Source organism: Plecotus auritus (assembly GCF_963455305.1).
Source record: "Plecotus auritus genome assembly, chromosome: 3".
NCBI lineage: Eukaryota > Metazoa > Chordata > Mammalia > Chiroptera > Vespertilionidae > Plecotus > Plecotus auritus.
Genome location: NC_137772.1, coordinates 219,689,919 through 219,708,775, shown reverse-complemented (window position 1 = coordinate 219,708,775; position 18,857 = coordinate 219,689,919). Strand labels below are relative to the sequence as shown.

General features: G+C 56.8%; 2 protein-coding genes across 6 annotated transcripts; one reads left to right on the top strand and one right to left on the bottom strand.

Moving 5' to 3' along the window:
• Positions 1-736: 736 nt before the first annotated feature.
• On the bottom strand, positions 737-10,556 carry MPST (mercaptopyruvate sulfurtransferase). 5 transcript variants are annotated; one of them, XM_080659172.1, is made up of 4 exons: positions 9,989-10,163; positions 4,401-5,046; positions 995-1,323; positions 737-915 (listed from the first exon to the last, which is right to left on the bottom strand). In XM_080659172.1, the coding sequence occupies exons 1-3, from the start codon at positions 10,067-10,069 to the stop codon at positions 1,025-1,027; spliced, it is 1,026 nt and encodes a 341-aa protein (XP_080515298.1). In that variant the 5' UTR covers positions 10,070-10,163; the 3' UTR covers positions 737-915; positions 995-1,024. The 5 variants fall into 5 exon arrangements, with proteins under 5 accessions (XP_080515298.1, XP_080515300.1, XP_080515297.1 ...); XM_080659174.1 differs by lacking the exon at positions 9,989-10,163 and adding an exon at positions 9,891-9,983; XM_080659171.1 differs by having other exon boundaries at positions 737-1,323; positions 9,989-10,556.
• On the top strand, positions 10,223-16,935 carry TST (thiosulfate sulfurtransferase). Its single transcript, XM_080659176.1, has 3 exons — positions 10,223-10,360; positions 11,003-11,618; positions 16,470-16,935. Exons 2-3 carry the CDS (start codon positions 11,024-11,026, stop codon positions 16,766-16,768), a joined length of 894 nt encoding a protein of 297 aa, XP_080515302.1. The 5' UTR covers positions 10,223-10,360; positions 11,003-11,023; the 3' UTR covers positions 16,769-16,935.
• Positions 16,936-18,857: the final 1,922 nt, after the last annotated feature.

Sequence of the window (18,857 nt, the reverse complement as noted above, 5' to 3'; positions counted from 1 at the left end):
CCTCCTTAGGAAAGTCACAGCCTGTTGGTGTTTTTTTCTCCTTCTAGGGTTCCCCCAATACTGGCTGACACTGGCCCTTTGCTACTGATGTGCCTCGGGGGCTTGTAGGTGGGGAGGGTGACCCAGGTTCTGACGGGAAGCCTTGGGGCTTTCTCACACCCTCGGCCCACCTCTGCACAGAAGACACAGACAGAGGGGGGAGAACAGAGTGGCTCCCCGGGGAAGCCTCGTGGAAGAGGTTCTCCGTGGGCAGAAAGGACAGACCCTGGGTCTGCCCACCCCCTGGCAGCTCCAGAGACTAGCCTCCAAGTGTGGCCTCCCAGAGTCTAAAATTAGATTCTCTCCAAGTTAGCCAAACTCAGCCCTTCTCCAGTGCATCCCGAGGGGCCAGGGCGGGCCCCCGCGGTGGGTGCAGCCTCCTGGTCACCGGTGGACCCCTCTCTATCTGGAAATGAGAGGCACCGCTCACCCCTGGGGCTTTGAGTGGGACCTCAGACATCTCACGGCAGGATTCACCTGAAATAGCGCAGGAGCCGGAAGGGAGAGCCCCAGCATTAGGGGGTGGAGGACGGTTTGTGGGGGGCATTTGGCTACAGGAATGAAAGGGCTCTTGGCCCCAGCACCTCTGAGGGGCAGGGACAGGCTCCCAAGACCCTCGGGCTCCATGGAGCTCCCCTTGCTGGGCGTGCTGGAAACCTTGTCCCTTGGGAAACTGAGGCAGCCCCGGAGCGAGAAGCACTTGGCACTTGGCTGTTTTATTTCCTCAAACGTAAAACAGAAGGGAGGTGGGGCCCCGCTCAGCTCCATGTGGGTGGCTCCCCTCCCCCTGTGCCCACCACCACCTCTCCACCTTCTCTCCCGGGAGCCCACAAGTCAAGAGAAGTCCTGGCCTCTGGATGTCACCCCGTGTGCCACCTGTTGGAGGAAGAAATGCTCTTCTGGTGAAAACAGCATGAGAGCCACCAGGCTGGGCACCGTGGCGGCCGGGCGTCACCTGAGCTTCCTGTGTCACGTCCCGCCCATCTCAGCGGGTCTTCCCCCGGCCCTCAGAGATGACTTCCTCGGGCTGCGCCCGCATGTACCACTCCACCCAGGAGCCATCATAGATGGCCACGTCAGGCTTGCCGCAGAGGTAGGCCCCCAGTGCCACGTGGCAGGCTGTGACGCCGGAGCCACACGTGGCCACCAGCGGCTGGGACAGGTCCACCTTCTTGTCCTGGAACATGCGGCGGATCTCCTCGGGCGTCTTCTCCAGCCCCTCCTTGGTCATGAAGTCCGTGAAGGGGATATTCACGGTGCCGGGGATGTGGCCGGGTTCAATGCCTGCAGCGGGAGGGGGCAAATGCAAGAGCGGCGTGACTGGCCTCTGGGGTACTGAGAGCCCCCACGCAGCCCTGGCACTAAACCCCCGGTGGGCATCATCTCACGTGGCCCACACAACTGCAAACCCAGGTACGACGGACGGGCATTCCCATGTCACAGGTGGAGATGCTGAGGTTCAGTACTGCCCAAGCGGGTGCCTCCAGCAAACTGCTGGCGGGAATCTGAGCCCAAGACTCAGAGCCACACTCGCCCGGGTTCCTGAGGACTGACTATGTGCCCTGAGGCAATGGAGAGAAACAAGACCGCTGCCTCCAGGACAGGTAGTACCTGCCGCCAAGGAGCTTTGATCCGGCAGAGCAGACAAGCGATAGCTGATTAGTTACAAGTATGATGCGTGTTGCCAAAAGGCCCTCCTGCCTGGGGCACACCATGTAAGATGATAACAGCTGGCATCCCTACACGCTCACTTTGTGCCTGGCACTGTTCTGAGCCCCTCTGCTGCATTTTCTCCTTTAGTCCTCCCCCAAACTCTGTGGGGAAGAAATCACTACCGTCTCTTTTGCAGAGGAGGAGACTGAAGCACACAGGCTAACTTGCCCACGTTAGTAGGGGCAGAGGCCCAGAGCCTGTGCACTAACCATCAGGCTGCACTGCCTCGGAGGGGTGGTCAGAGAGGCTTCTCTGAGAAGTCCCTGAAGGGGGAGTAGGATTCGGCCAGGGAGAGGAGTCTGGGCTGTGGGAACGGGAAGAATCCCACGGAGAAGCGCTCCTAGGGGACAGGGAATGGCATGGTGCGTAGAGGGGTTAAAGGTCATCAGGGCCAAAGCCCAGACCGTGGGGAGGCTGAGGCTCAAGGGGAAACTGAGGCGGGTGGGAACTCTAGGCTGGCTTCTGCCTCAGTTTACCCCCCGCAGTGGAGTGACACTCCTCCAGGGAGCTGCTGACCGAAGCCACTGTCTCTTCTCAGGCCACACGTGTAGCCGGCCCTGGAGCCCCCAGTGAGGGTGGAGTGGGCCAGGCATCTCCGCTAAGAGATGCAGAAACTGGGCGCAGTCAGAGACATTCTGGAGAGACTAACTCGGCGCCAAAGCACAGCAGCTGCCAACCCCGGTCAGAGCAGTGCTGTCCCCGCGCGTGAACCCCACCAAGCAAAGCAGGCTTCCCCTCCCTGCCGGAACTACGTGGCCAATTCTGGGCGCACTTGGCGGGGTCTCGGGCCGTGGATCGGAAGGATGGGGACAGTGACCTTCTGCACGGGTTTAGCGCTCCGCTGCTCACTGACATTAAACGTCCAGGCTCCAGGAGTTCACTCCTGGCTGAGCTGCTTCCTGACACCACAGCACATATCAGCTGGGGTCACCCTTGACATGCGTGTATCTGCTGGGTGTATCTCCTCTCCCGTTTCACGGATGAGCAAGCATGACAGAAGTGAGCGTGAAGCACCCGGGTAAAGAGCCACAACCAGGTAAGCACGTTAACTAGATCACTTCCCATTTCCGGAGTGCATCCGTGTCTGCCAACACAGAGCTGCCATGTGACATTTGACCCTGACCCCATCCTTGAAGTTCCCCATTCTGCTGTCACTATATACAGGCAGAAACTACAGGTCAGAGATGAGGTGACCTGCCAGGGGTCACACAGCCAGCGCCATCCGGGGCAGGGCTCTGTCACACAGCCAGGTCTGGATCTGGCTCACTGCCCTACTGTTGCTTCACTCCTCGGTCCCCGCCTCCACTCCCTGGGGGCTGAGCTGAAGGACCAACAGGTTCCAGATGGCATTCTTATTAGGCTGAGCCTGTATGGGTTTGTAAATGGTTGGGTATCAGCAGTGTATATGGTTTGACCTATTGTCAACACGGCTCTGCAGGGACCTTCTGAATTTAATACTCTAAGGCAGCCGTGGGCAAACTACGGCCCGCGGGCCAGATCCGGCTGTTCTATCCGGTTCTCTTGCTCTCCCCTCCGCTCCTTTACTCTGAATTTATATTAGTTCACACAAACACTCCATCCATGCTTTTGTTCCGGCCCTCCGGTCCAGTTTAAGAACCCACTGTGGCCCTCGAGTCAAAAAGTTTGCCCACCCCTGCTCTAAGGCCTCGACTCTGTGCCAGTGACTGGGTGAGCTCCAGGCTGCACTGGGGACAAAGATGTCCTTGCCCTCGGGCCATCCCAAACAGGGCTGGGATAGGGTGAGTCCAAGCTGCTCTGCTGGCTCAGGGAAGCCCCACCCCCAATCTGAGGGCCTGGGGGTGCCATTCAGGAGAGCGTCCCAGAGCAAGTGACAAGTTCCTCACCCCCTCCCAGAAGCAGGCACAAGAGAGAAGGCTGGGGAGTTACTGGCTGCTCACGGACATTAAATGTGCCGGCTCCAGGAGTTCAACTCCTGACACCTACAGCCAGGTCACCAATCTACGGCTCCATTTTCTCTGCTCTGCAGTGACAGCTGACACCTTGAGGGATCATGGAAAAGCTCACCCCACGTGGCCGCTGACTCGCCTGCTTTGTGGACACCCCTCCCTGCTTCCTATGGGCTCCCTGCAGGCTCCTTGCCTGAGAATGGAGCCCCGCCCAGAAGACCCTGCCCCAACCCCGGCCGGCAGCCAACCTCTATTCAGTTTCTGCCCCAAACTGGGCAGCAACCTCTATTTAGTGCCCCCCCTCCTGCCCTCTGCCAGCCCTGTCCCCTGGGGGGAAGGGGGGGTCTCAGCCTCCCCTTCCCCAACTCCATCACCCTCAGAGATGGCCTAGACCTGACTAGGCCCCATTTCTTTGGGGCTTCTCCCAAACTGGGCCTGCCCACCACCCCTCCTATTCTGCAGTGACCCCCTACATCCGTAGTATTGGGGGGAGGCTGTTTGGGTTCTCACATATATACACCCTGGGTTCCCAACAAACTTGGGGGAGTCATTGCCCCAAGCATCAAAATGAAGTCAGTGGGGCTCCCAGAGTGAGTGACTAGAAACCAAATCTTGGGCCCCCACCCCATGCGGGGTCCTTTAAAGGCAAGGGCAGTGCCCAGCGGGCGCCTGGTCCCTCTCCCCGGGGGACCTCCCAGACCCTTCGGCCAGCCCCGTTACCATCTCGGGGCTCCGGCTCTGTGCCCTGGAAGCGGCCGGCGGCACGGGCGTCCACCACCTGGAAGCGCCGGGATTCCAGGTTCTCCTTGATGTCCTCGTACGTCTTGACAAAGGTGGGGTCCAGTGTGGCCCGGAACTCGGAGGACGCGGGGCGGCTCTTGCCCGAGCTCAGCGGGAGGCCCTGGCGCAGCCAGTTGCGGAGGCCGCCGTCCAACAGTGACACTGTGGGGTGGCCAAAGGCGCGGAACATCCACCAGACACGAGGCGCCGCGTACAGGCCCTGGTCGCTGGCGTCGTAAACCACCACGTGGGTGTCGGCGCCCACACCCAGGTGGCCCACGTACTCCGCGAAGTGTGCGGCGCTGGGCAGCATGTGGTCGTAGGGCGAGGTGCGGTCGCTGCACTGGTCGATGTCAAAAAAGGCAGCTCCCGGGATGTGCCGCTCCTCGAACTCGCGGCGCGCGTCGCGGCCCAGCTTGGGCAGGTACCAGGAGGCATCGAGCAGCTGCAGGGGCTGCGCCTGCTGGGGCTGCCCCGCGCGCAGGGTGCGCAGCGCCTCCGCCACCCACTGCGCGGACACCAGCGCGCGGAAGAGCTGCGGTGGGGCCATGGCGGCGGCAGCGGCTGAGACACTAGGGCTGCGGGCCTGGGAAACAGAGAGGAAGTCAGGAGGGAATCCAGGAAGGGCCGGCCCTAGGGCAGGAAACGCCCCGTGTCTCTGAGGCTGGGCCTGGGGCAGGGGCTGGAGCTGGGGCTGGGCCAAGAGGGGAGGTGGAGCCGGCGGAGGGCAGAGTCCAGGGACCTCAGAAAATCATCTGCGGTGAACCCAGGTGCAGACTTGGGTCACCGCGGCCTTCCCTCCCCTCCCCCGCCAGGATATATCACCAGCACAGTGACGACCACGACCACGACCCCTAGAAAGGGCCAGGAGGGCCCCTCACTGCTGCTTGCTGCGTGGGGCCGGGGGGCACATTGGGAGAGGGCCCAAGCAGGGGCAAAAGCCTTAGGCCCTCCCTAAGATGCACCCAGCAAGGACGGTCCCTGGTGAAACTCATTCACTCAGCATTTACACAAGCAGCCTAATAGGAAGAGCAGCGGAACCCCCTGGGTCTGGCTGTGGGGACCATTTCATCCTCACAACACCTCAGAACAAGGCGGTTCACCGAGTAGGCTCTAGCTCAGGGGGAGGGAACCTTTTTTCTGCCAAGGCCCATTTGGATATCTATAACATCATTTTTTAAATTAATTTCTTTATTGATTAAGGTATCACATATTTGTCCTCATCCCCCCATTCCCATCCCAAACCCCTCCCCACGCATGCCCCCCTATAACTTCATTTGAGGGCTATACAAACTGTGGACCAAAGGGGCCACATGCTGACCTGACAAGCTCAGGGGAGGCCTGCATGGCGGTCTTGCAAACTCAGAGACCTAAAGTCACCACAAAGGATGGTCTGAAATGAAACTTGAACTAAACGCAGTGATGGTGGGCAGTTACGTCCTAGGCCGGTATCTTCACTGACGAGGTCAACCTTTACCTTAACACATTGTGGACGGATCACAAGAATTCTCGTGTTTTCTTTTTGCATCTCTGATAACATACCCTTGAAATGTCTGGGTAACTTGTAACTTCCCTTTTTCTGGAGCCCCTGGGGCACAACCAAATGTGGTGGGCGCCAGGACAGATGCCACATCATATTCATTATCATGTTAATTGTTCCTGCACCCACCTAAGTACGTGTCCATCATTTTACTTTTTATCCAATCCCAGGGGTTTGTCCCCCCCCCCCCACCCCCGCTTTGCTTTATCCCACCTCCTTAATCTATCATCAATGAATTTCATGTAACCCACCTATGTCCCTCCTTTGATTGCAATGTATAAATATAATTGTAACCCGCCATTCTCCCAAGCATTATCTCAACCCGTTGAGGTTCTGCTTCCTGGCATATGTCAAACTCACAAAAATTCTTTACAGGTTTCAATGTTGTTGTTTTTTTACATTAACAAAAGTTATCAACTTAAAGATCAGCCTACTATAGTGGTCAAACATTTAAGTAACTCGCCCCTAAGGCCCGAGACCAAATGATTTCTCGGGCCTTATAAGGGCCCGCAGGCCGGATGTTCCCCACCCTGCTCTAGATGACTTGTTGAGTGAGTGCCCTCAAGAGGTTTGGTACTATTCTCACAGAGGGGGGCGCTGAGGTCATAGAAGTACACTAACTTGAGAAGTAGTGACCAGGCTGCACACTAGGCAGTCCGACACGGGAATCCAGACCTCACTGACACGCACTGAGCAGGCTCCCCGAGTCCGGCACAGTCAGATTTTGCCCAGTGAGCCTGAGCTTTCTCTCTGGATCTTCTTGTAGCAGCAACAGTGACTTCGCACCTCACTCCCTCTCCCCTCCACTTCCCTGTGAGTCAGCAGCGGCCCACGGTCATATCAGCCCACAGTCTTCCAAAGCCGAGACGCTCCCACTGCGTGCAGCCCCTGTGCAAGCAGCCCCTAGCTCACCAGAGGCCTTTGTGCAGGTTAGAGAAAGGCGTCCCTTTTGCAAGGCCTCCAGGTCACACCCCTCAGCTGTGACCTGGGTTCACCGCAGATGATTTTCTGAGGTCCCTGTGCAGGGCACAACCTTTACATCCACACCGGGCAGTCCTGCCACCAAAGGGGAGAGGATGGGTAGAGAAAAAGAGTTTGCAGGAGAGCCTTTTGGGCCAGGCTACAGGCAGGGGTCCTCAAACTTTTTAAACAGGGGCCAGTTCACTGTCCCTCAGACCGTTGGAGGGCCGGACTATAGTTTAAAAAAAAACTATGAACAAATTCCTATGCGCACTGCGGGCCCGGAAGAGTCGGCTGCTAAGCAGGACAGGCAGCGGCACCCAGCGGGCCGGATCAATGTCCTCGGCAGGCCGCATGTGGCCCGCGGGCCGTAGTTTGAGGACACCTGGGCTAAGCACTGCAGCAGGCCAGGGGCAGCCTCAGGAGTTGAAGCCAGATGTCAACTCCTGAGGCTGGATTCTCCCCCAGGCGTAGGTCAGCGATGCCCAGGCCTAATGAGTATACAGAGTGCTACATAAGGCCCAGCCCCCTCCCACAGTCTCGCTGCAGGCTGACTTTTAGCAACCACGTTGTCCACAGGCCCTGTGCCGGATACAAAGAAACTCTTGACTTGGCCAGATCCTGGAGGTAAAGGCAGGCCACAGGCCTGCTTGAGATACAATATAATTAAGGAAAGGCTGAATGAAGTTCAGTGGGAGCACAGAGGGGCCATTGGCTGGGCCTGCAGCTAGAATAGAAGGTGTGGGAAGGCTTCCTGGAGGAGGGGGAAATCCAAACTGATTGGACCTTTTCAGGGGGCTTTGGTGAAGGGGTCATCCCAGAATCTGTGGTTTACAGCTAGATGATGTGGAGGTTTGCTTTGGGCCCCTTCTTCTTAAACCACAACAGCCCCTGCCCCCCACCATTCTTGGGGCTCTTTGCTTCAAGGATACATTTAGAAAGAAAAGAACCATGGTCTGGGAGTCAGATCCCCCCACTCCCACCTGAAAGCCAGTGCAGAGGTCACTCTACAGCTTAACACATTGCGGACGGATCACGAGAATTCTCGTGTTTTCTGTTCTAAGGCTTGTGGCCAGTCATACTTTAAGAAGATATTTGCTTGTAAGAGCATGTAATAAATAACTCCAAAATGCAATGGGTATTTAATTTTAAAGCGTGCCTTTAACATTTATGTAAAACGTTCTTTGTACTCATTCAATAGAAACTTACCTGACCACTGGGTAAAGCTAGCAATAAAACTACTGGTCCGCAATGTGTTAACAGGTTATGCGAAGGTGGGCATGTTATGCTCCCTGTCCTGTTGTCATTACCTATAAAGGGCTTTCCAAACCTCACCTCTTTTAGCAAAGATTAAACAATGAGTGTAGAAGGCCATGACGATGCACTGTATATGGCTGGCATTAATAATCACTCAAAAACAGCTTAATAAAAATATCATTTGTTTTTCAAAGTTACTCTCATAGGTAGCCTTTTAAAAATATATATATATTTGTATTAATTTCAGAGAGGAAGGGAGAGGAGAGAGAGATTGACACATCAATGATGAGAGAGAATCACTGATAGACTGACTTCTGCATGCCCCCGAGTGGGGATTGAGCCCGAAACCCAAAAATGTGCCCTGACTGGAAATCAAACCCTGACCTCCTGGTTCATAGGTCAATGCTCAACCACTGAGCCATGTCGGTTGGGCTCATAGGTGGGACTTCAGAGGTCTGAAATCATCTCTCCCTGTCTCTCCCCGGCCCCCCTCCCCCCCCCAGCCTGCTGGATTGGCAGTTCTTAAAAAAAAAACAGGGAGGTAGAGGGTCTGGGAGAGCAGGCTGTGTGTGTCACTGAAGGGCAGGATCAGGTTCCCGCGTGCTTGGCAGGCCTGGACCAGTGTAGTTGGGGGTGCTCTGGGAGTGAAGGGCTCCAGGACATGCAGGCCAGCCCCAGGCCCATCTCAGGAGCATAAACAACTGCACTAGGGGAAGTGTGAGCCCCAGGCCACCATCTGGGTGGGCCCTGGAAGAGCAGGGCTCTGATCAGACTGGCATTCAAGGACTTCTCCAGCCTTGTCCTTCCTGGGACCCCAACTGCAAAGCACAAAGTTCAGAGGATTCACTGGGTAAATGCTCATCTAAGTATGGCTTTTTGCAGCTTCCTGAGAGAATATAATTATTTCAGAATAAAACAAAAATTTTAAAGGGGATGAGAAAAGCATCTGAGGTATATGTAACCGCATATGCAAAAGCTAAGTAGGGCAGTGAGGCCCCACCAGTTGTTAGGGTCCCAGGAATTACGCCAACTGGTTGTTAAAAATTAAAGTATATAAACTTACAGTTAAATGGGAAAACAAAGGCAATTATATTTAAAAGTATAAGGCCTGGAGATTGGCAAGGTAAGCAAAGGCAGCCGGTGCCACGTGGGCTCGGGATCTAACACAGCCTGGCCTCAACGCCAGTGCCCCAGGGCAGCCAGCCCAGCTTCTCTCTCTGCTCTTTAAATAAGTTCTGGCCTTCGCAGCTGGGCGGTTGTGGGAACTAAGTAACACCCCCAAAAAAGTGCCGCACTACACAGGCCCTGACAGAAGTTACTTTCATTTCACGCCAGCAAGTTCCTTGCTAGTTTCTCCTCCTGCCACCCCTGGGTCGGTTGGCCTCTCCCTAGCTTATCTGTCAGGTTTTATTAGTCCCTCCTCCCTCCCTCCGGTCCTTTCTGGCGGCACCAGGTGTCCCCCTCCCCCACCCATGGCCACTCACTCCGTCCCCACCCTGCAGGGCGCCCCAAGCTGCTGCAGACAGCCAACCATTATTAGGGCAAACCCACGAGCGCGCCTTCCCTCCCAGACGGCAGCCCCTCCTCCGATCAGGCCCCGCAGGGACCCCCGCCCGGTGCACCCCAAAGATCGGCCTCCCCCTAAAAATCAAACGCGACATCGCAGAAGTTACCCGGGGTTCGGGCTCTTGGATTCCCGGCTCGGCCATAGCCCCCGCCGCAGGGTGCCCCCTCCCCGCACCCGCAGCTGTTCCCTCCTCCCGACACCAACCTGCGGCCAGCCAAAGGGAGGAGACTTGGGCACAGCCCACCGCCCTGGCCACTCGGAGCCGCCTATGCCCGCGCATTCCATCGGCTGGGCCTGGGGGACGCCCGCGCCGCCGGGTCTCACCCCGCGTCACCCCGATGCCACCCGGCGTTCCCAGCGGGTTTCGGGGGATCTGAGAGATGCTGAGCGCGGGGTGGCGGGCAGGGTCGGGCGCCGCTGGGCGGCAGGCCACGAGGGGCCGAAGCGAGTGGCGCGCGTCCACCCCCGTGGGCGGCGGCGCGATGGTGCAGGCGGCTGGGGAGTTGCAGGCCTGGGGTTTGAACCGCGAACTTCTCCTGCGGGCAGGGGCGGGAGCCAGGGCGGCGGCGAGGGCGAGTAAGTGCGGCGGGTGAGGGCGGCGACCTGCGCTCGGGCTGCTCGGGATCGAGCCGCCGATTAGGTCCCCGTGGCGAGGGCGGGCGCGATGCCCCCGGAATCCCTAACCCAACTGGGCAGAGGGCACCGAACCGGGGCTGGACTCGGGCATCCTGGGGGCAGGCTAGCCCCGGCTGCCCAGAAACCGCGGGAAGGTTTTCGAGACCCGAGGCGCGGCGGGTTAGGGGGGCGGGGAAAATGCGGGACTCCGGCGACCCTCCCCCAGGAGCTCACTCCCCTGCCCTCACTGGAAAGGGGGCTCTAAGCCCAAGATGCCATCTTCCCCCATCCTGGGCACCTTTTCACCGTTCTTCTCGGCAGGGTCCTGAGGGCAAGTATTGTAGCTTCTAGGGCCAGCTACCTCCCCTCCACCCCCAACCCTCAGAAGCTCTTGCCCCACCCCCTTCCGTGAGGGGGACCCCGGGGCGGGGAGGCTTTCCTTAGGGAATCTGCCAACCTGTCCCCCTGCATGGCCCAGCCTGCTGGGTGGCTGTAAACACCCCACCCAGAAGGGTTCGGTGGGGAAAAAGCTCCTCCCAGGCCCCACCGCGCTGAACACAGGGTCCTCATGCCCGTCTCTTTCCCGGTTCCCACCCGCGCCAGGTGAAGCGCAGAGCTGAAACCATGGTTCATCAGGTGCTCTACCGGGCGCTGGTCTCCACCAGGTGGCTGGCGGAGTCTGTCCGGGCTGGAAAGCTGGGGCCTAGCCTGAGGGTGCTGGACGCGTCCTGGTACTCGCCTGGCACCCGGGATGCCCGCAAGGAGTACCTGGAGTGCCATGTGCCCGGCGCCTCCTTCTTTGATATAGAGGAGTGCAAGGACAAGTCGTCACCCTACGAGATGATGCTGCCCAGCGAGGCGGGCTTCGCCGACTACGTGGGCCACCTGGGCATCAGCAATGACACACACGTGGTGGTGTATGATGGTGACAACCTGGGCAGCTTCTATGCACCTCGGGTTTGGTGGATGTTCCGTGTGTTTGGCCACCGCACAGTGTCGGTGCTCAATGGGGGCTTCCGGAACTGGCTGAAGGAGGGCCACCCGGTGACATCTGAGCCCTCCCGCCCAGAGCCCGCAGTCTTCAAAGCCACACTTGACCGCTCACTGCTCAAGACCTACGAGCAGGTGCTGGAGAACCTTGAATCTAAGAGGTTCCAGCTGGTGGATTCACGGGCCCAAGGGCGGTACCTGGGCACCCAGCCAGAGCCAGATGCCGTAGGTAGGTGTCCCAATGGGTGGGATGGTCCCTGGAGAATAATGCCCAATGGAAGGGTGGGGAATAAGGATGTCTGGGACCCTCTGCAGGTTTTGCCCTCAGTACCTCCTATGTAGGCCTCAGTTTTTCCATCTGTAAAATGAGAGGACAGAGCCAAACCTAAAGGCTTTTTCCTCTCTGATGCATGAGGACCTCCATATGTGGTCCCATAGTCCTGTGCCAATAGGCACCTAGCATCTGTATAGGGTGGCATCAGCAGAGGTGACTGGTGACATATCCGCCCAAGTCCACACCAGGCACTAGCTCCCCACATGCCCAAAGGCGTGTCCGTGAGCCAACACATGAATCACTGTACAGAGGCCTCTCAAGGATACCTAGGTCTCAGGGCCTCTCTGTTCCTCAGAAACCCTTACAGACGCCAGCAATGTCCTTCCCCCCGCACCACCCCCTCCAGCTCTCCCAGGCCCCCTGACCTTTCCAGACAGCTGCAGCCTGTCTGTAGAGCTACAACAACATCTGCATTTCACGCTAAGCACTCAACATCACATTATCTCATCCAACAAGGCTTCATGTCCCCATTTGAGAGGGGAGGCAACGGAGATGCCAGGATATTAAGTTACTTACTTGCTCAGTTACATGGCAAAGTCAAGATCGGAATCCAGTGCTGCCTGGCTTCAAACCAGCGATCTAAACCAGGATGCATTGCTGTTTTGCCCACCCCCACCTTGCAGGGTCAGGAGGGAGCCCCCTCCCTAGGCATCAGCAGGGAGATGGCACATGAGTGCTCCCTCTCCTGTGGAAGGTGCTCTACTGCCGGGGGTGGGGATCCTCTCGGGAGAGGAAATGCAGAGTTCTAGAACCGCCTAACAGACCTCAGAGGCCTTGCCATCACCCCTGCTGGCGCCCTGGACCTCAGTGTTCTTGGGGCCTCTCATGGCCCAGGCTGGCCTGAGCCTTCAGGGTGGCTGGGACCTCCTGGGGCGGTGGCTCTGCCCTTGGTCAGGGTTCCTCTGCAGAATCTAACTCCTGTGCAACATTTTGCCCAACTTGTTGAAAAATGTCTCTTCCTGTCTATGCCTCGAGGAAGGAGAACTGTTTCCAACACTCTTTGAGCTGGAGGGCCTGAAAGGTCACCTCATCGGACAGAAGGGAGACTGAGGTTCCCGGAGGGAGGGGCGGGGTCAAGGCCACAGGCTGGTTAGTGGATGAGTCAGGAGAACGCAGCGTTCCGCGTCCCTGTCGTGGGCTTTTCGCAGGCCCCGTGTTTTCCTTGCCCAGCTTGCTCTCTGAAGGTCCAGAGTTGAAGATTCAAGTTCATTTGGCACCTTGTAGAGACTCCTGGCACGGCGTTCCCGCAACCCCCTCATGGCCTTGGTTCAAGACGCCTTCTGTCCTTGGGTCTTAAGCTGCCTGGGGGGGGGGGGGGGCGGGGGGCGCAGGGGGGAGAGACTTGTGGAGTTGTTCCCCAGCTGCTTTCTAGCTTCCCCAAAGCACTGTGAGAATCAGTGAAGGGAGAGTTTAGAGACGCCGGACCCAGTGTCCTCACTCCCATTTTAGAGATGAGGAGACTGAGGCACAGAGCGGAAACCGCCTGCTGTATGTGATGCCTCTTGGAAGTCTGGAATTTTCAAGCCCTGCCCCCCGCCCCGTGGCCCTACTCCCACCTCCTACAGTTCCCATCTGGAGCCCTGGGGAGCATGGGTCTTAGTTGAGGTCAGGAACGTGGTGGAACCTCAATCTAATCACTCAGCTTCTCTGGGTTCCTTTGTTGTAAAACGAGAAGAGTAATGCCAGCCCTGCCCACCTGGGCGTGTGTTCCTTTAAAAGCAGCAGTGGCTGTGAGGGTATTTTGAGAAGGGTGAGGAATTGCAGAGGCCAGGGCCGGCTAGAAAGGCATGGAGGATGTAGCCCTTCCCTCCCTTACTTTCTAAGTGGCTTTGCTGGCCTTCCTTCTGTACAGGGCGATTTTGGGGACACAAAGGCACACGAGGCTCTGCTGAATTCATGGTCGCCAACTTGGGGTGGATCAGGGAGGCAGCGCGTGGGCCTGGCAGTCCGAATGTGACACCCAGGGGAATGTGGGTGACGGGCCCTGGGCACCCCTGGAAGGAGTGTCCCAGGAGGAGCTGGAAGCAAGCCCTCAGAAACCCGACAGCCATTTCTTGCAAAACCTAGGCAAGCAACGCCCCCTCTGGCCTAGGTTTTGTGCCCCCAGTGCCTTTGGTCCTGTTTGTAAGGGGAGCAAGGTGAGAGGCAGGCACCTGGGTTTATATCGCCTTGTGGCCCTTGCATGTGGCCTTGAGCCAGTCCCTTCACCTCTGAACCCCAAATAAGGAACACTGCTCACCTTCTAGGAGCCTGGGGGAAGGAGGAATCAGGTGGGAACTGATCCATGATCCAGCTCTGTCTTTATAAACCCATTCTCTTTTCCTCCCCTCCCCCCGGGGGTGGGGTAAGGCTGAAGAGGGAGGGTATTGACCTAGTGAGCTCTGTATTAGCAGAGCCTTTACATATGCCGCAGCAGGCCTGCACAGGGAGGCAGGTGGGGGTTGGAATTGGTCCCACTTTGCAGGTGGGAGCAGAGACCTTGCTAAGGAGGCAGCGTGGCCAAGACTTGACCCCAGTCTGCAGGCATCAAAGTGGGGCTGTTTCCCGGACCACTGCGTGTCAGCAAACAGACGGGAAGAAAGCCCCCACTCTGCTCTGTGGCTACGGGATCCTGTGGCCCGTCTGCCTCTTTCTCTCTCTCCCTTGAAAGTCTGGGGGCTGGGTGAGGGAGGGGCGCGGGAGGGTGCCACGATGCCTCCCAGTGGCCTGGGTTGGGGGCTACCCACTGGCACTACTTGCACTGAATTCCTCAGGGCCTTTAGGAAGAAAGCAAGAAAGAGCCAAACAGCTTTTCCTTGCCTTGAAAACCCACACCTACCAGTAGCCTCACCAACTTGACTGGCATCTTCTTGGCCAGAGCTGGAACACAAAGTCCCAGACCTCTGAGCAGTAGAGGAAAATGAGGGGTCATCGCATCCGTTCCCCCACCTCAGCCCCCTCTTCCAGGAAGGCTCAGGGTGGTCAAAGAACACGGGCCTTGGGGGTCCGACAGACCTGACTTCACACACCTGTGCTGTGTGTCCTGGGGTACGTTCCCTCACCTCTCTGAGCCTGGACTCCCCATTAGTGCCAAGAGGATAAGGTTCTTGAAGCAGCCCATGGTTTGGGGGCTTGATGCCAGAGGTTGTGAGCATGGTGGTTGGGAAAGCCGAGCCTGCAGCTGGAGTTGGACCGGGAAGCAGAGCAGCAGGAGCTTCTGGGGCCATCGCATTGCCTGTTCTCCAAGGTGCTCTGAGCTGGGCTCACCCTTCCCCCTCTCCACACACCCATGCACGCACACACGCGTGGGCAGGGCAGGACAGGCAGTTCCTGCTCATTTAAATGCCTCAGACACACACTGAGCCCCTGCTGGCAGAGATGAAAGGGGGCCCATCCTCTGGCTTCTTCACTCCCCGGAGGTGCCTCTTATGTAATCAGAGGGAAACAATGAAGCTGTTTCAGAAGGAAAATCAGCATTCAGAACTCAACAGACCCTCGTGCTTTTAAATGCACGAAACCCAGCCCACTGCGTGGATGCTGAACATTTCAAAGTTGGTTTCTTGGCAAAGAGCACCCTCAAAGCCGACAGATGAAATATTTCTCATCGGTAGGGTCAGCACCATCCAATCGCAGATTGAAGTTGCCAGACAAAAAAGATGAAATAATATTTTTTTAAAAAGGTGAAGTCAGCACAGAAAGCAATTGCTCTAATTTTATAAGTTGGGCATCTATTTAATCAAAGGAACTCTTGAGTTGTGCCAGCAAATTTCGGAATCCTCTTTGTCCTTGGGTGAGAGGAATGGGATGTTGCTGGCACGACCACACCTACCGTGTGCCCAGGGTCATTAGGGTGGGTGGTGAAGTGGTGGGAGCGACAGCAGCTGGGTGTGGGTGGCAGTCTCAGTGGTCCGTGCTGCTGTCCTTACAACAGCCCTGACACCTGTGACTCCGCTCATTCCCATTTACCCATGGGGAAACTGAGGCTCAGAGAAGTGAGGTCACTTGCTTAAGGTCACCTTGCTGGTAGGTGTCAGAGCTGGGATTTGAACTTGTCAGAGACCAGGTCATATGCTCCTTCCACAGCTGTGTGCTTAAATAGGAAAACCCAGTGACTGCGATCCTGGGTCTGCCCTTACCTCTCTCTGTGCGCTTAGGAAACCGGTTTATTTAGCCAACCTCGGTATAATCACCTGTAAAATGGAGCCATGTTAAGATGAATGAATTCTGAGGGTGTCTGTTTAACATCTATCGTCCTTGCTAGACCATACTCCCAGAGAGCGGAGCTGAGTCCCTTTCACCTCTCTGTTCTCAGCAGTTGACACAGCACATAGCATTCACATTATTTCATTTGCTCTTCTCAACCACCCTCTGACACGGGGCTGTACCACTGAGCCCATTTTACAGATGAGAAAACTGAGGTTCAGAAAAGGGATACGATTTACCCAAGGTAAAGGTTAGTAAGTGGTAGAGCTGAGGACTCATTCCCTGTCCTCTCAGGCAGGTATGATTTTGGAAATTCCTACCTCAAGGCAGGTTTGCGGGGAGAGGGCATTTTGTCTTCAGTCAGGAACATTGAATATAGGTAGGGCCTACATTTAATGCTCAGAGAAGAACGTAGGTGAGTTCAGAGAAGGGCAAAGACGTTCCGTTTATTTGCGAAGCACCCTATCCTGATAGCCTCAAATGGTTTTGGACTCCAGGCCCCACTTGCCCCACCCCCATGCCTTCCTAACCCTGCCCTTCCCCTTGTCCTCTGCCCCCGCCCAGGACTGGATTCGGGCCACATCCGAGGCGCGGTCAACATGCCGTTCATGGACTTCCTGACGGAGGATGGCTTCGAGAAGAGCCCAGAGATGATCCGAGCCATGTTCGAGGCTAAGAAGGTGGACCTCGCAAAGCCCCTCATCGTCACGTGCCGCAAGGGTGTCACCGCCTGCCACGTTGCCCTGGCCGCCTACCTCTGCGGCAAGCCCGACGTGGCTGTCTACGACGGCTCCTGGTTCGAGTGGTTCCACCGGGCCCCCCCAGAGACCCGCGTGTCCCAGTCGAAGGACGGGAAGGCCTGAGCAGGGAGCCTCCGCTCGCCCAGAGCTCAGCCGGTTAGAGACTGCATGACCTGCAGCTGGTTCATAGCCCCGCCTAGGAGATCTTAGGGTTGCGGCTAAAGCTCTCTCCCCCCCTCCCCCCGCTACCCCCCCCCCCACAACACTGGAATAAACGTGGCTTTTTCTGAGTGCTGTGTCTGCCTGTCTGCCTGGCTTCCCTCCTTGCCCCACACGCCCCATATTTCCATCTCCGGCTGATGCCTTAGAACCACCAAGGAAAGACTCTGTAGCACCTGCCAGCTGGGGAAGCCACTTTATTACTTAGTTTTGGCAAAGGAGGCCGCCTGTTGTCCCACGTCAGGTGGGGCATGCTGGGCCCTACCTGGAAGGGGCACCAGGAAGCCAGAGAGAAGTGAAGCCACAGCTGGCCAGGCCCTAACCCCTGCTCTAGGCCCAGCCCTCTGGGGGTGTGTGGGGGCGGGGGGAGGGGGAAGCTAGCCTTCTGAATGACTATTGAAAGAGGAGTCACACAACACGGGCCCTGGGGCCTCAGAAGAGGTGACGCTTAGCAGCAGGCCAAGGGAAGGTGGCCTCCACCTTAGGTGACCTTCCTGGCTCAGAATAAGACCCTCCGTCCCTGGGACAGGAGCTCCGCAGGTGAACCAGGAGCTGCAGTGGAAGAAAGCCACCCAGCAGACTGGACCCAGGTGGCTGGATTTCCAGTTTTCTAGCAACAGGCTCTGTAAACCCTCCTTTGGGGATAGAAGATGACTCCAGGCCCCACCTCCTAGGGGTTCCCTGCTGCCCACTGTCCAGCTTGGAAAGAAGTTCTACTGTGGGTAAAATGCTACCCCACAGCATCACATGTGACAGAGAAATTGTTCATGAGAGGGAGAGTCAATGGATGTGGCAGGCTCCATCTATACTAATAAAAGAGAAAGATGCAAATTGACTGTACCTTCGCAATGCCCACCAGCCAATCAGGAGTGTGTATGCAAATTAACCCAACAAAGATGCTGGGTTAATTTGCATATGCAGGCGCTGAGCGGCCGGGGGTTGGGTGGGACACAGGCGTTCTGCACCGCCCCAGCAGCTCCAGGCCTCTGGGCAGCGTGGGAAGGCAGAAAGGTGGCTCTGGCCGGAGCGAAGGTGGTGCTGGCAGCCAGGGGAAGGAAGGCCCATTCTTGCACGAATCTTCGTGCATCGGGCCTCTAGTTGTTTTCTATTGAGAAATTGCCACCGCCACCCCAGCCTGCAGTAGCCACCCCCCTGCTCAGTCAGCAGCCATCAACATCCAGGCAAGACCCTCCACCCACAAAAGGATTATGACTTGCTAAAGGCTCAGGTGCTAGTTAGCAATTTTCAGCAATGATGTATTTTAAATTAAGAGGTGGTGTTTTTTAGACATAACGCTAATGCACACTTGATGGACTGTAGCAGAAACATAACTTTTATATGCACTGGGAAGCCAAAACGTGTGTGTGACTTGTTTCATTGTGCTATTCACTTTATTATGGTGGCCTGGAACCAAACCCACAATACCTGTGAGGTCTGCCTGTACGTTGACGCAGCTATAGGCAGTTAATTCAGGGGACAAGAGCAAAACCAGGAAACCTGTGAGGAGGCAAGTGTGCTAACCCGGCAAGAGGTGGTGGTGGTTTGGACCAGGGCCGGGAAAGCTGAGGAGGTGGATAAAGGGGTCTGAGTCTGGTGTACTCTGAAGGACTTGCCAATAGGTTGCTTACAGGGTTAGCTTAGGGCAGTGGTCGGCAAACTGCGGCTCGCGAGCCACATGCGGCTCTTTGGCCCCTTGAGTGTGGCTCTTCTACAAAATACCACGTGCGGGCGCGCACCTAAAGTGTGATTGAAACTTCGTGGCCCATGCACAGAAGTCGGTTTTCGGCTCTCAAAAGAAATTTCAATCGTTGTACTGTTGATATTTGGCTCTGTTGACTAATGAGTTTGCCGACCACTGCCTTAGGGTTATAGGTGACATCTCTCTCTGCCAGGCAATGTTCTAGGCATTTCACAAAACATCCAGTCCTCATTCATACTCTTGGAGGTGGGTTAAGTTCATTTAAAGAACATGGACAAAGCCACTCTTTCTAAA

Coding starts and splice junctions, on each gene's coding strand:
- MPST (XM_080659171.1), bottom strand. CDS start 10,069: ATGGAATGCGCGGGCATAGGCGGCTCCGAGTGGCCAGGGCGGTGGGCT. Junction 5,047..9,988: donor CTCCCTTTGGCTGGCCGCAG/GTTGGTGTCGGG, acceptor TCTGTTTCCCAG/GCCCGCAGCCCTAGTGTCTC. Junction 1,324..4,400: donor AGAGCCGGAGCCCCGAGATG/GTAACGGGGCTG, acceptor CTCCCGCTGCAG/GCATTGAACCCGGCCACATC.
- TST (XM_080659176.1), top strand. CDS start 11,024: ATGGTTCATCAGGTGCTCTACCGGGCGCTGGTCTCCACCAGGTGGCTG. Junction 11,619..16,469: donor GCCAGAGCCAGATGCCGTAG/GTAGGTGTCCCA, acceptor GCCCCCGCCCAG/GACTGGATTCGGGCCACATC.